This window comes from Brassica napus, chromosome C6 (assembly GCF_020379485.1).
Source record: "Brassica napus cultivar Da-Ae chromosome C6, Da-Ae, whole genome shotgun sequence".
Classification (NCBI taxonomy): Eukaryota; Viridiplantae; Streptophyta; class Magnoliopsida; order Brassicales; family Brassicaceae; genus Brassica; species Brassica napus.
In genome coordinates, this window is record NC_063449.1 from 3,429,456 (window position 1) to 3,444,571 (window position 15,116).

Sequence of the window (15,116 nt, forward strand, 5' to 3'; positions counted from 1 at the left end):
TAAAATATTGTTCTTTTTAAAAAGTTAAAAATATTTAATTTCAAATTTTATTTTATTTTAAAGAAAATTTTGTTTTTTATTATAAACATAATTTTTTTATAATATTAAATAAAAATAAATTAATTATATATAATTTTTAAATTTTTTTATATATTTTAAATACAAATGCTCTACCAAAAGCTCTAAATGAGAGCATTGAGCAAAGAGCATTTGGAGAGCATTAGCATCTTATAAATGTTTTTTTAAATGCTTTTGTGGTAAATGTTGATTGGATAATGACGAGCATAATGCTTATGCTAATGTGTTACCAATCAAGCCCTAAGGCAAAATAGTTGAATAATTTACATTAGCTAAACATTTATAGAAGACTGTAGTATCATAATAAATAACTTTGGCAAGAAATTTCATGAACAATAAGATATGTATTGATCTATTAATAAATGAATATTAAGTAACACTAAAAAAAAAGTAATATTTATATATATATAAAGATGTTGGTGACCATCCTGTGATGCCACGTGGAAAGTCGTGCATCCTAGAAGCGACACCTGTCCCCTTTCACAAAAATGATGCGTTTCATTTATTTTTGTTTGTGTTTTGTCTCGGTTTTCGTTTTTTCTGTTGTCATTATTTTAGTTTATAAAGTCCAGTTCACTAAAAATTAACTCCAAATGTAAGTTGAGCTACTTTGTTAAATTGGGCCAAATTCTAATCTTAACAAAATAATAAAGTAGAAAATATAAAATGATTTTAAATCATTAAAATATTACAGACGAAAATAAATAGAAATTATAATAAATCTAAATATAGAATACTTATGTCGGTAGAAGAAGATATGACAATAATGGCGATGGTGGAAGAAATGACAACGGTGGTGTCCGGAACAACTGACAGTGCTCAGTTGCAAATATGGTAAATGTAAACAGCGTCGGTGGTGTTGTGTAAATGGTTCTCTACGTTCTTCTCCAAGAAGTCAGATCTGAAACATGCAAATGAAAAGGAAAAAATAAGTCAAGGATAGAAAAAAGGCGAAGACAAGAAAATGAGTGTGTTGGGAAGAAAAGAAGTCAAAGATCTCATAAGTTAATGCAACTATTGGATTTAAAAGCAAAGGATGTATGATCAATGAAAGAAAAGAAACAATATATTAAAAGAAATTAAAGTAAACATCAAAGCATAACCTATAAAAAAATGAAAATACATATAATCTTTTAGATTAAAAGATGACAAATTATGAAACTATAACAATTTAAATCAAATTATATTACATATTGGCCATCTATCGGTTCAATCGATTTAGTTTCGGGTTTTTGTGATTTTTTAAATATGGATATTTTTAAAAACCTAAATTGAATTATCGAACCACCGGATTAATCGGTTTGACCATGGGTTCGGATCAAATTTAAAAACACTGATTTAAATGCAAAAATATTTTAAATAAAAAAATTCTTAAAAATTAATAAAATATTTATTAAGATATAGAATTTGTCATCATAAAATATTCAGCGCTTGCAAAACGCGGATCAAAATCTGGCTTACATTATTTTCGAATTATCATCCCGCCCGTAGGGCGGGCCGGCTCTAGTTTTTGATATATCATAGTTTAGTTTTTGATTGTTGTTAAAAAAAAAAAGTAACACTAAATGATGTAACACTAAAAAAAAAAAGTTTCACTAAATGATGTAACAGAAATATATGTGAGAGAATCACGTGTATGTATGTAATATTTTATTTCATCCCCTATACATTAATAGAGAAACATTTAAAAAGTTATAACACGTAGTTTGTACTAACTAAAAAAATGTCATGCTGAGTTGTCACGTAATTGGAATGTTAATTTTTGCTTACGGGCTTGAGAATCAATTGAGAATTTTGTTAATCCAAAATTAAATTGCTAGGGAATGTTATATTATATAGTATGTCTATTATAAACCATTCATTTATCAAACAGAAATTATTATATATTCTTTCCTTAAATAAAACTTACGGAATTACCTAATGTGATTAAGATCTATATGACAATTAATGATTTTAAATAATAAAGATTTGCTAACAATCTGTATAAGTTCTATTTAAATTATTTATTATTAAAATAAATTACACAATTACATTAATCATATAATAAAAAAAAATAGATTTTTTTTGTATATATTGTAGTTTGAATTTTTTAAAACGAGTATAAATTACTAAAACTGTTAAAAGTCTCGCATAAACTTTTGTAATCAAGGTTTAAATGTTTTCTATAATAAGATACAATGATTATGAAATCATATGAATAAATAATTTTATTTTAGTAGGTGTTTACGTTAATATATATATATATATATATATTTCATATCGTTTAAATTAAACTATACATCATATGAAAATACTTACTTATATTTTGATATCTGCGTTGAACATATATTGAAAAGTTAATATTTTAATTTTGAAATCTTCATTTTTTTAAAAAGATTATAAATTATTGAAACCACTAAACATTCCACATTAAAAAAAAATTGTTGGTGTATATGAAAATAATCATTAAATTATATGAGTAGAAACTTTATTTAATAAATATTTATATTAAAAGTATACTATATATCTATGTTAACATAATTTAAATTTAATTATATATCATATATCATATACAATAGATAAGATTGATTGTTTTGATTTATTTACCCTCTTTATCTTAGGTTATTTAACGTACCCAGTGCTTGATTAGATGCATGAATGAACATAGATGAGCCAATGGAAGTTGATGTTAAGTAGTTTCATGAACATATTAAACACGATCTTTATGCATGTTTAGAATCTAAAATTCAATGAAAGTTAGTCTTTAGGATTCTAATATATAGGGTTTAGCACTACAGGAGTAGGTGATCACGTTGTTTGTGTTCGAAAACGAATCTTAACGTATTCACTGTCTATCATTTGTTTCATGAAAATTAATCGTTGCCTAGCTCCTTTAATTCAGTTTTTTTACATCAATTTACATTCCATCGTTTACTTTCTTGGAACAAACAAAACCCCTTTTGTTCTAGATTAATTCTACTCTCACAGAATCGTAACGTAACATTGGTCTCTGTGATTTGATCCGTAAATAGTATTGCGCACTGCCATGCACTTGAAGTATTTAATTATTGGTTAAAACCTGATCACATCAGACAACAAGACGTACAAACGGACAAGTGCATCAAAATTTCAATATAATATGTAAATATTTTTTAAAAAATCATCATGTTTCACAATTAAATATGTATTTGCAAAACGATTGTTAGGGTAAAATAAATTAGAACCCTATTTTTATCTACTAATAAAATGTTGTCGTTTAAGTTGTAAACTAGATTTTAACCTGCACGCCCGTGCGGATATTTTTTTATTTTATAAATATATTTGATATTAATATAAATTTTTTAAATATATAATTTCTATTTTAGTATTATATATTGTGTAACTCTGTAATATTATTGTTTATATTTCTTATTCGTCATTATTAATACATAGTGATTTTTTAATACTTCTTCTATTTTAAAATATAAGTAGTTTTACTTAAAAGCACTAATATTAAGAAAATTGTTATTTTAAAAAAAATCATTTAAACAATAAATTCAACCAATTATAAAAAATCTAACATTATTTCAATGGCACACAATATCCAAAAAATGAAAAGATGCATTGAAATATGTTAACTACTTATATTGTGAAACAATTTTTTTTTTGTTAAAACTACCCACAATTAAAAACAGAGGGAGTACATTTTACTTTGTTATTAATTTTATATTACTTATTAATATATTTTCGAGTTACACAAAATAAAATAACAATATGATATAATAAAATAGATAACATCTTTTAAAATATATTTTTCTTTAATTTATACATTTTGCTATAGTACATTTTAAAATCTATTTATTATATTATTAAAAATAAATATGTTTAAGATAATTTATATTTACATGTTCTGTTTAAAAAAATATATTTTAACATGTATTATTTTAGTATTTTACGGGATTTATAAGTAAAAACTGTTTTGTTTAAATAATATAGCAATACTGTTTTAGCAAATTTTATACATAATAGCATCTATCATATTATATTCGTAAATTTTCTTGATATAGGATAATTTTTGGATGTTATAATACTAATTTTTATTTTTATTTTTAATTAAGATTTCAAAATATTAGGTTGCTTTAATTTTTACAACATATATAGTTTCTTTTTTCATGGTGTATTTCAAAAAATTATTTTTACTATCTATGATTTTATATTTTGTAAAATTTAAAATATTATTATTTTGAGTATGAATATTTATTTTCAAAAGTTTATATTTTGTCAAGAAAACTTTGAAAAATTACACTACTATTTTTTAGTTCGGAAGATTTACATGAATTTTGAATTTTTTTACTACATTAATACATTATTTTAAAAATATTATTTGAATTTTTGATAATGTTTTCTAAATTTTTCTTAACATATTTTGTTATAAATTAAAAAAAATATATAAATAAAATTTGATTTGTCATTAATATTTTAAATGAATTACTACAATTTCATAGTTTTGTAATAACTTATTTTAAATAGTATATGAAGTAAAGGTTATTATATAATATTTGTGTTTTTGTATATAAACATTTTAAACAGTATATTTTTGAGAGTTTCAAAATAAATAAAATGATAATATCTAGCTGAAGATTTAATAGTTTAACCTATGTTAATAAATTTATTTTTGTATAAAACTATTATATAGTTTACGAATTTTAACTCATTTTAAGGATGAGTGACAATTTATTTATTTAAGGATGAGTGACAATTTATATAGTAAAGTGCACTCAGGATATGAAATTAATGTTTGGCAGGATCCGTGGATTCCCTCCCCCAGAACCCCAGCAGTACATCCAAAGATGACCTTCAGTAGTCTTATTGATTTTTAATCAAAGGAGTGGAATGCTCGAATACTGGAACAATATGTAGACCAAGAGGGCATACCAATGATTCAGAGTCTGACAATAAGCCCAACTCATTGACGTGATACCTTTTGCTGGAGCTACACAAATGGTCAATATACATTAAAATCTGGATATTGGGTAGCTACAAATATACTGACAGATGTCAAGGCAAAATAAGTTCTAGAGCCTAGCATAACCAAACTTCAAGCCTTTGCTTGAAAAGTGAATGCACCACAAAATATTTGTCATCTTATATGGCAACTAATCTCAGGGCAGGTAGTGGTTACAGGGAATCTGGTACGTCGCAATATGCGATGTGATAACTACTGCCTAAGATGTGGAGAGCCAGAAGAAACCGCTACACATGCGATCTTCGAATGCCCACCGGCATTACAAGCATGAGCATTATCATCTACACCATCAAGCTCTCAAAATTTCCCTATCTCGAGTATCTACACCAACATGGACTATCTATTTTGGAGGAGAATAGTATTATGGAGCCAGAGGATGATAGAGACCCATATCTTTGGATAATTTGGTACATTTTGAAAGCCGGGAATGATAAGTTATTCAAAGGTATAGATAGGGACCCATTGGAGTTAGTCAGATATGGAAAGAGTGATTACCTGGCCTGGTACAATGCAAATGATACTATACATACTCCTCTACATGCACAGATTGTTGAAGAAACACAAGACTTAAGTTTGAGTAATATTTGTATGGTGGATGGTTCATGGACCTCCACGGATCAATTCAGTGGAATTGGTTGGGTGTGGAAGGATGGCATGGGGAAGATCCAACTTATGGGGATACAAAACTTAAGGAAGCGTGAGACAACACTACACTCCGAACTGGAAGCGTTAAGATGGGCAATGGAGAGCATGCTACAGCACTCGACATGTCAGAGATTTGGGACGGATTGCAAGGACCTTATTGGAATGATAGCGGATCCACAAGCGTGGCCAGATTTCTCAACCGAGCTGGAGGTCATTCATATTCTCTAAATGTGCTTTCCAGACTTCAAAATCAACTACTTCCCAAAGGCGTAAAATAGAATATTATGATGCGATAGCTAGGAATGCCTACTCTTTTCATCAGGTTTATCTATAAAATGTGCATTTGCAAAAAGAGTGTTAGTGTAAAACAGTAAAACTGGAAGAATGGATTAAAAGTAGTGTTTTATTAATAGACAGAGCATCAGTACAAAATATTGGTATGTAAACCATAGTTCTATTTCCATGCTTCTGTATTCAAAAGTGAATACTTGGTGATCTCCTTCTTCTAGGATTTAGGAGTCTATTTTATAGGTTATTATAATTAAAATCTAGGCATGATTTTTCATAGATCTTCCTAATTTGGTAGAAGTTTTACATTATACCTGGAGGCAGGAAGAAAACATGACCCAGAGGTCCGAGAATCATTATTAGGAGAAAAAGGCCGGCGTCCTGCTCTTAGTAGGAGGATTCGCTTCCTTGATTAAATATCTCCAACAGTTTTCTCATTATCTTCCTAATTCATGCTTGAAATCGGGAGATAACCTTTAACTTTTGATCAATCAAAATCGCATGTTCGCGGAAGTTTGCGGGTGGTGTATAGAGCATGACGTCTTCTCATAGAGGTTACCCGAACCACCCTGGCCTGGACAATTTGGGGATCTGGCAGGAGATACTTCATTACGTTGCTGTGGTGAGTGGAGACCTTAGTTTTGTTGTCGATGATCGTGTAGATTTGGCTTGAAATCGTCCAAGAAGATCATCTTTAAAGTGTTTCTTCTTGTCGTAAGGAGGAAGGCTTTACTCACGGGCAGGACAGAACTATCTCGGAGAAAATTATCTGCGGTATATATTTTGATCCTACCTTTTTGATTGAGTGAGTGGAAAAATATTGTACCAGTTAGATATCTGATTTAAAAGAACTAATAAAAAGGATAGGAATGAGACAATTTATCTTAGAGCTCTCAAATGGTCTGTTTCGAGCCCATATTGGACAATGGTATAAACAAATGTCCAAGACGAATTGAAACCATGTTCAAATGGGCATGCCCATAGACATCCAATAGTATTTAAAATTGTTTTTAATTATTATGTAAGACATTTTACTCTCTAAAATTTTGAAATTATGTTTTCTTTCCAAAATGACAAAATACTTTTTTCTTGTAAAAACTATATATAAAACTATGTTTTCCGCCAAAACCGAGAAATTATATTTTCCCTGAAAATTACGTTTTCCCACAAAAAAATCGAAAATTATGTTTTTCCGCCAAAATTGAAAAAATTACGTTTTCCCGCCAACTCCGAGAAATGATATTTTCCTCCCAAAACCAAAAATATGTTTCCTGCAAAAATCAAAATATTATATTTTCCTCAAAACCGAAAAATTACGTTTTCTTGCCAAATTTGAGAAATCATGTTTTCCTACCAAAACAGAAAATTACATTTTTACGCCAAAACCGAGAAATTGTGTTCTCCCACCAAAACCGGTAATTTACGTTTTTCCGTCAAAATTGAAAATTACGTTTTCCCGCCAAATTTGAAAATTGTGTTTTTCCGCCAAAACCATAAATTTACATTTTCTCGTGAAATTGCGGTTTTCCGCCACAACCGAGAAATTGCATTTTCCCGTGGAAACCGGAAATCTATGTTTTCCCACCAAAACAGTGAAATTGCGGTTTATCCGCCAAAACCGAAAATTTTATTTTTCCGCCAAAATCGGCAATTTATGTTTTCCCGCTAAAACCATGAAATTAGGTTTTCTGCCAAAACCGTGAAATTGTGGTTTCCCGCCAAAACCGAGAAATTGCATTTTTCCACCAAAACCGTGAAATTACGTTTCCCGCTAAAACTGTGAAATTGCGGTTTCCCGTCAAAATCGTAAAATTGTGTGTGTTTCCACCAAATCCGTGAAATTATGTTTTTTCGCTAAAACTGTAGAATTCCATGAAAATTGTGATATTATGTTTTCCCGCCAAAATAATAAATTATAAATTTCCTCGTTAAAGCTATAAAATTACGTTTTTCTGCCAAAATTTTGAAATTATGTTTTCCGTCAAAATCGATAAATCTTGATATCCCAATAAAACCATTTTTTGTTAAAATCATGAGTATGTCTTTAGGAAAGTCCATAGACACCCATTGTCTATTTGGTCTTTTGTCCAATTACATCATTTATTAATTGAGTGCGTCCATAACCTGCCCAAAATAAATTGGACTGGGTTAGCCCATGAACAGTGCCACCCAGTTGACACCTCTAATCTATCTCATATAGAATGACCTTTGATCCCTGCAAGTCGTTCAAGACTAACAATAGGCAAAACACACAACTTTTATTCTTCTCTCACAATGGATCAACTATCTTATCCCAAGGAAGTGGACTAGCGCTTCAGATGTAATAGAGGTAGAGTATGCAGTCTGCTTATTGAGAGCATACCTATCATCCATTTCATCGGACCATACACAAATGGATGGCACATAACAAATACAAGGAAGGTTTTGATGGGCTACCTGGGGTATAGAATGTATGTTGTAACCTCACAACTTTACACTCTTAAATTTAAACACTCATTTGGTCTATGACCTGTATCATTACTTTCTGTCAATTAAGGATATTTTTGTGATAAATTCAGACCACAAGAATTACATGCATTCACAATTCATCCAGAAGAGTTTTAACGATGCAAATACCGTTTCAGCGCATTCGTCATCTAACATGTGACAAAAGCAACCAGTACAGTAAAAACTCTAAAAGTTAGCAATGTTATGATTATGATACTTTATTAATTTATAGAGTTGTTAGTTTATGAAAAGTTTCTCTTTTTTTTTTAGTTTTTTTTTCTATCTTATAATATATTTTTGCACAAAATAAGTAAAAAATAGTTGATTTTACCCTATACACATTAATTAAATTTTAGAAATTCGACTTTCATATTAATTTGATTATATTATTTGGTGTACACAAAATATGTTTCATATAATTAAAATGAGGATTTAGATATAATTTTACTAAATATAATCAAAATATATTGAAGTATTAAGAAAAAATAGAAATAATTTCATTGTAATTATAATACAAACAATAAAGTATTTTGTTTGTACTTATATAAAATATATATATATATATATATATAATATTAATTTATAATTTAACGGAAAAATATATTTACATAGAATTTTCTAGAATATTATTCTTTTATTATTTTATCGATCTGTGTCATATTTTAAACCGTTCGAACTAGGAACTGAATAAATTTATTTAATTATCATGTTTATTAATTTATCAAATATTTATAGAGTTTATATTATACATTAGGGGATAGACTAGCACAAAGTTTTCAGACTCAACTGCCTCAGGTCATCCACAAGAGACATAATTGTCAGTTGGGAAGCAAAGTCGAATTAGAGTATATACTTGAAGACAAAAAATACCTAATATGACTTAGGGAGTTTGAAATATGTCTGAGACGGGATGTGTAATTCCCGTCCCCCAAATCATACTCTTGTGCCCTAACTTGAACAACAAGAAACACATGCATATACTGAAAAGAAAAGAGGGAAATGGGTGAATAACATACAGTCATTCAGTGAGGATGGTCATTTCTGCCCACATGATTCCTAACATTATTAACCAACTTGCATGCGAAAATACTAGTCCTAGAACATTCATCACCCAACATATTAAGCAATTAACAAACATAACACATCATTTATTTCAATACACATTCATTAACCGCATTAACATTTGTCATCTCATAACCATTTCCAATATTAATAATAACATGACAACTTAGGCTGGCCGTCACCTCGAAAGGTCGTACGTCACCTTGGGCTCGTCAGCCGGTTTACAGGCTTTGACGGAATCGCCATGTCCTCGTCCTCAGTCCGACTTTACACATTTAATATTTACCTAACAACTTCATCACTTATCACTTTAACATTTATCAACTAACAGATCGTCATCAACATTATCATCACAAATAATCATCAAACAATCAAACATACCAAATTCCTAGACCTAGCATTTAAGAATACAACTTGACTAATAATAATAAAAGTCCACGGATCGCACCCCCACCTTTGCCTTAAGGTTGAAAGTGGATTCTGAAACTAGCGGGTTGACACTCTGTTCTAGTGATCTGAAACTGCGTTTGCGTTCGAAACGAATTAGGGTTTCTGGTTTTGATAGAACAAGATGATTCTTGTCCAGGAAGCAAGGCGAATAAATATTTGCTCTTACCTCTAAACAAGATGACGTTAACAGATGTAGATTACTTGCAGCTAGATCTTTCAAGAGACATCTTACTCGCGTCCTAACTCTCACTGGTTCACCGGGAACTTTCTCACAAAACCTCTATGTGAAACTGGAATAATAGATTTCAGACTTAGAAATTCTGGATTCAGAAAACAGTGATTTTTCTCCAAATTGTAGATCGAATAACTTCAATAGTTTACCTCGTAATGAAGCGATCTTAGTGGCTATAGAAAGCTGGTAACGTCAGCTTTTTAAAAATATCACGAACGTCACCTAACTCCTTCTGTATCAACCAGAAACCGCTTCCCAATATGGCTCTGCGAAACAGAAAAACCAGATCTGAACCGATTTCAGAAACGTAATGGTTTTCTCTTAACTTGTAGATTGAGTAACTAACTGAGATTACCTCGTAATTGAGATCCGAAAGTTGTTGTGTCTTCCTTGCAACGAGATCTATCAATCCAACTTTAGTTCTTTGCCTAACACTTTCGTATCTGATCGCAAACGTCTCTCCAAAATCCCAACTTAGCACTGATATCTCAGAGTAACTGCAGGCTTGTTGTCGGTTATTTTGGCAGAGCTTCGCCGTAAAATTTGTCTCTCCCTTCTCTCCTGGTCGTGCCTTCAATATATACGTAGAAGAGTTTAGGATTCAGATCATCCAAAATTACTAAAATACCCTTTTTAAGGTTTTGGTTTAAAATATAGACTTTATGTTTATGGTTTTAAAATTTGCTGGGTTTGGGCCGTGACAGGATGGTTGAAAGGACACTCTTCGGCATATGACAACCTTGCCCGTCGGAGACATATATCATGTTAACCAGCCACTGGATTTTTGTTTAATCTGATCCACCATAGAAGCGAATAAGTCTTCTTTTCTTGTTTCAAAATGTTTCGGAATTCCTAAGAACTTGTCCACTCCTCCCTTCTTTTTGATCCAGAAGACCTGTAGTATTTGCCGGCAAAAACGCTAGTTGTTAAATCAAATTAAGAGGTACTATTTAAAATTTGTTAGCATGTATCCATGAATTATAAGAAACTTCAGTAGAAAATGAATAGAATTTAATTAATACAAAAAAACATTCTACCAACTTCATTCTTTATAATAACATATAATATATGTATATATTGATATATGTGGCTATAATCAAAATAGCAAATCAATATATATATTTCATAGTATACATCAATTATTCTCTAATATCTTCATTATTTGGCAAAAAAATTATATACAGCTAACCAACTCTTATTCAAATATATTACATTTCCAAAGAAACTGGTAGATTGCAATTGCGACTAATTAAGACGCATTTCAATTTTACTTGTTATACAACTTCGAAGTTTTGAAAAAAATTGATTAAACATTTTTATTACAATTCACCTAAAATCTAGTGTTTAATTATAGAAAATTTCCTGATCGAGAACGAAAAAAATATATAACTAAAATAAGTTAACTTTTGGGTCAAAATATTATATAATACAGTAAATTTGTTGACAAATTAAGAGAACGGTAAATTTAAGTTCTTAACATATTATTGAATTACAAAAGTCAAAGAAAATAAAATTAAAAAGGAAAGTATATTATGCTTAATAAACAGTCATAAATGCAATAAACAAACAAAGCCAACAACTTCCATAATCTACAACTTTATGTTTAATCCAATGGTTAACAATTAAACTAGGTAACTATGCATTACCTTTAGCACATGCTTCAACCTATGCCTTTCATTAATAGAACTTCTTATAATTCTCTCTCAACTCTTAAAATTTCTTCACCTTGGTCTGAACTAAGATTTATCTAATCTATCACAGTCATAAGCTTATTTGATTACGAGGACGAGGAGAATCAAAGCAAAATGTTTCCATCGCCACAGCCGCATCACCCACAAGGGATGATGACACTATACACACCTGCATTTTTAATGTCGCATCATATGATGTATGCGTCACCGCCACCGCCTTACTCGCCTAATCATCAATATTTGAATCATAACCCGAATCACGAATCTCGTGGTGACGAATATCAGAACACATCTAACAGCGAGAAAAAAACCATTTGGATTGGTGATTTGCATCATTGGATGGATGAGAATTATCTTAAATGTTCTTTTGCTTCGGTCGGCGCGGTATGCTCTCTCTCTCTCTATTTATATTCGCTAACTAACATAATAATTCTTTTATTTTTGATAAGTGTTGTCGTCATGCTTAAGTGTTGACTGTATAGATTTGACCTTTGAAATTTGTTATCGTTTTTATATAACACAACACACATTTTATTATTCATTGTTATGGAACATGAGGTTGTAATAAAAATATTTGCTTTTAAGATAATATAATTGGGTCATTAAATTGTCAACTTTAATCATAGCAAATTAGCTTTTAAAGTAATCTATTTGTTGCATAACTCTGACGATTTTAATGATGATTTTAATGAAGCCTCGTTCCAAAAAAAGTAATCTATTTGTGTTTTTAAATTGTCAACTTCTTTCATATTATATATAAGGTTGGAATTTTCAACATTTATCTTAGTATCTATGTGTCTCATTGATTTGATATATATAAATATATTTTACTCATGTTTGATGTATAATATTTTGGTTAAGGTTATTAAAAACAAGTGCAATGTATATTTTTATACTAATATTTTCTAGCTTGAATTTTTCATGACATTCGATGCTTAAATCTTCTTACAAATATTTTCTTACTTTTGTTCTATTCTACATTTATAGGGTTTTCTTTTGTATGTTTATGCGGTGGTGCATGAGTTTGTTCATAGAACTGTTATGTTTGTAAGTAATTTATTTCCATACGATTTGTCAACTCTCTTCATAGAAATAGCTTTTGAAATTATCTAGTTTTTGATTCTCACATCATTTTTCTTTCGTGTTCATTGGTTCTGAATGTGTGCGACTCATATGATATATGTATCTCTTGGGTAGTATTTTTCTGTTTCAGTTTTTCATATCTTGTAATGTTTTGACCTTCCTAAAAGATATATTACTTTAATCTTGTTTATTCGGTTATGGGATTTCTGGTTATGGAGTCTGAGGTGGTCGATAATAATGGTAGCTTTTTTTGTAATCTACTTGCCTACTGAATTTTCCAACTAGAAACACAGGAATTTATCATCGGAATTTAGCTGTACAAATAATCTTATTGTGAAATTTTCCCATTTATCAGTGTATCTTTTTGCATTTGGTTCCAAATAAGTATATTTGTGTTTATGTATTGATTGTTAGTATTTTAGACATGTAATCATAGTTAATTTACTGCTTCGGTTTTCAGTTTATTTTAATATTTGGACCATCTTAAAATGTTTTCTCTCCTTTTACCTTCTTAACACAATTATTGGATTTTTTCGTTTCTTGATGGCTATAAACACAAGGTCGTGAGTAAATGATATCTTTTAATATAATCTCTATTTTCCTCTAAATATATCAATTTTTATCTTAGAAACTTAGATTTTAAAGTACATTTTATATTTTCATATGATCTATGTTTCTTGTTAATTTTGTTCTAACTTCTAAATATGTGTAACCACGTTTTGATTCAGGTGGTTTCGATCAAGGTTATCCGCAATAAGCACACTGGTTTATCTGAAGGCTATGGCTTTGTGGAGTTTCTTTCGCATGATGTGGCTGATAAAGTTTTGAAGAAGTTTAATGGAACATATATGCCGAATACAGATATGCCTTTCCGTTTAAATTGGGCCAGTTCTAGCACCGGCGAGGAGAATGAACATGAGCTCTCTATTTTTGTGGGGGATTTGGCGCCAGATGTCTCTAATTCTCTATTGTACAACACCTTTTCAGAGATCTATCCTTCGGTTAGAGCTGCAATAGTTATCATAGATACATATACTGGTATATCAAAGGGTTTCGGTTTTGTGAGGTTTGGAGATGTAAACGAGAGGACCAAAGCAATGACAGAAATGCATGGCGTAAAATGTTCTAACAGAGCTATGCGAATAGGTCCTGCAACACCTAAGGAGACAACAAGTTTTCGACAACAAGGTTTTTTTTTTCTTTCGACTTTTCAATCTTTTGATTTATATATAGTTGTAGTTTTGGGTTCGGTTTATTCCTAAAAAGGCAACTGGATATTTATCTTATTAAGGTAGAAGTACTTTAAGTTTTTGTTCGAAAACATAGATAGTAGTAAAAAATAAATATAATGACGTTTGAAAACATGGATATCAATAAGTTAGGAAATAAAAAGTAATGACTTATGCTATTAAAAAAATTGGAACTCCATTACATTATATTAATCTATCTTATTAAAGTAGAGGTACTTAAAACTTTTGTTTGGAAACATGGATAGTAGTAAAAAATAAACATAATGTTGTTTGGAAACATAGATATCAGTAAGTTAGGAAATAAAAATAACATGCTTATGATATTAAAAAAATTGGAAGTTCATTACATTATATTAAAAAGTAATGGGCTTATGTTACTTGATATACATATTCAAATCAAAATAATAATTTAAAATTAATTTATATCAAAAATTTATTTAAAAATATACATATATTCAAAAATTGATTTTTACTATCATATTTTCTAATAACCATTATAAAAATGTTTTCAATATATTTAAGAAAAATACAATACAAAGCCCAATTTCAAACACCAAATTAAATTATGATTTTTATATTTCACATTGAAATATAAGATAGATATTATTAATTATAAGATTACTTATTTGATGGTACGTATAAAATATGATTAATTATATGATAACAAATATTTTTGTAACATATGATGACACATATAAGATATATAATAGTGATTAGGGGTGAGCATTCAAGTTCGTTTTCGGGTCTGTTTGGGATTTCGTGTTCGATACAGATCTTTGAGGATTTGGTTCGGATTTGGATAACCAATTTAAATTATTTTTTAAAAATTAAAATTTATCATGGGTTTTAATTTTTTAAAAATATAT

The 15,116-nt window shown here is 29.5% G+C and overlaps 1 protein-coding gene across 1 annotated transcript; it reads left to right on the forward strand.

Annotated features, from left to right (window-relative positions):
• Positions 1-11,402: 11,402 nt before the first annotated feature.
• On the forward strand, positions 11,403-14,503 carry LOC106404308 (polyadenylate-binding protein RBP47C-like). Its single transcript, XM_048761083.1, has 2 exons — positions 11,403-12,301; positions 13,729-14,503. Exons 1-2 carry the CDS (start codon positions 12,032-12,034, stop codon positions 14,260-14,262), a joined length of 804 nt encoding a protein of 267 aa, XP_048617040.1. The 5' UTR covers positions 11,403-12,031; the 3' UTR covers positions 14,263-14,503.
• The last annotated feature ends 613 nt before the right edge of the window (positions 14,504-15,116 follow it).

Bases quoted from the DNA above. Each gene is read 5' to 3' on its own strand.
- LOC106404308 (XM_048761083.1), top strand. From the start codon at position 12,032: ATGTTTCCATCGCCACAGCCGCATCACCCACAAGGGATGATGACACTA. The intron at 12,302-13,728 runs GTATGCTCTCTC...GTTTTGATTCAG, and splicing joins CTTTTGCTTCGGTCGGCGCG to GTGGTTTCGATCAAGGTTAT.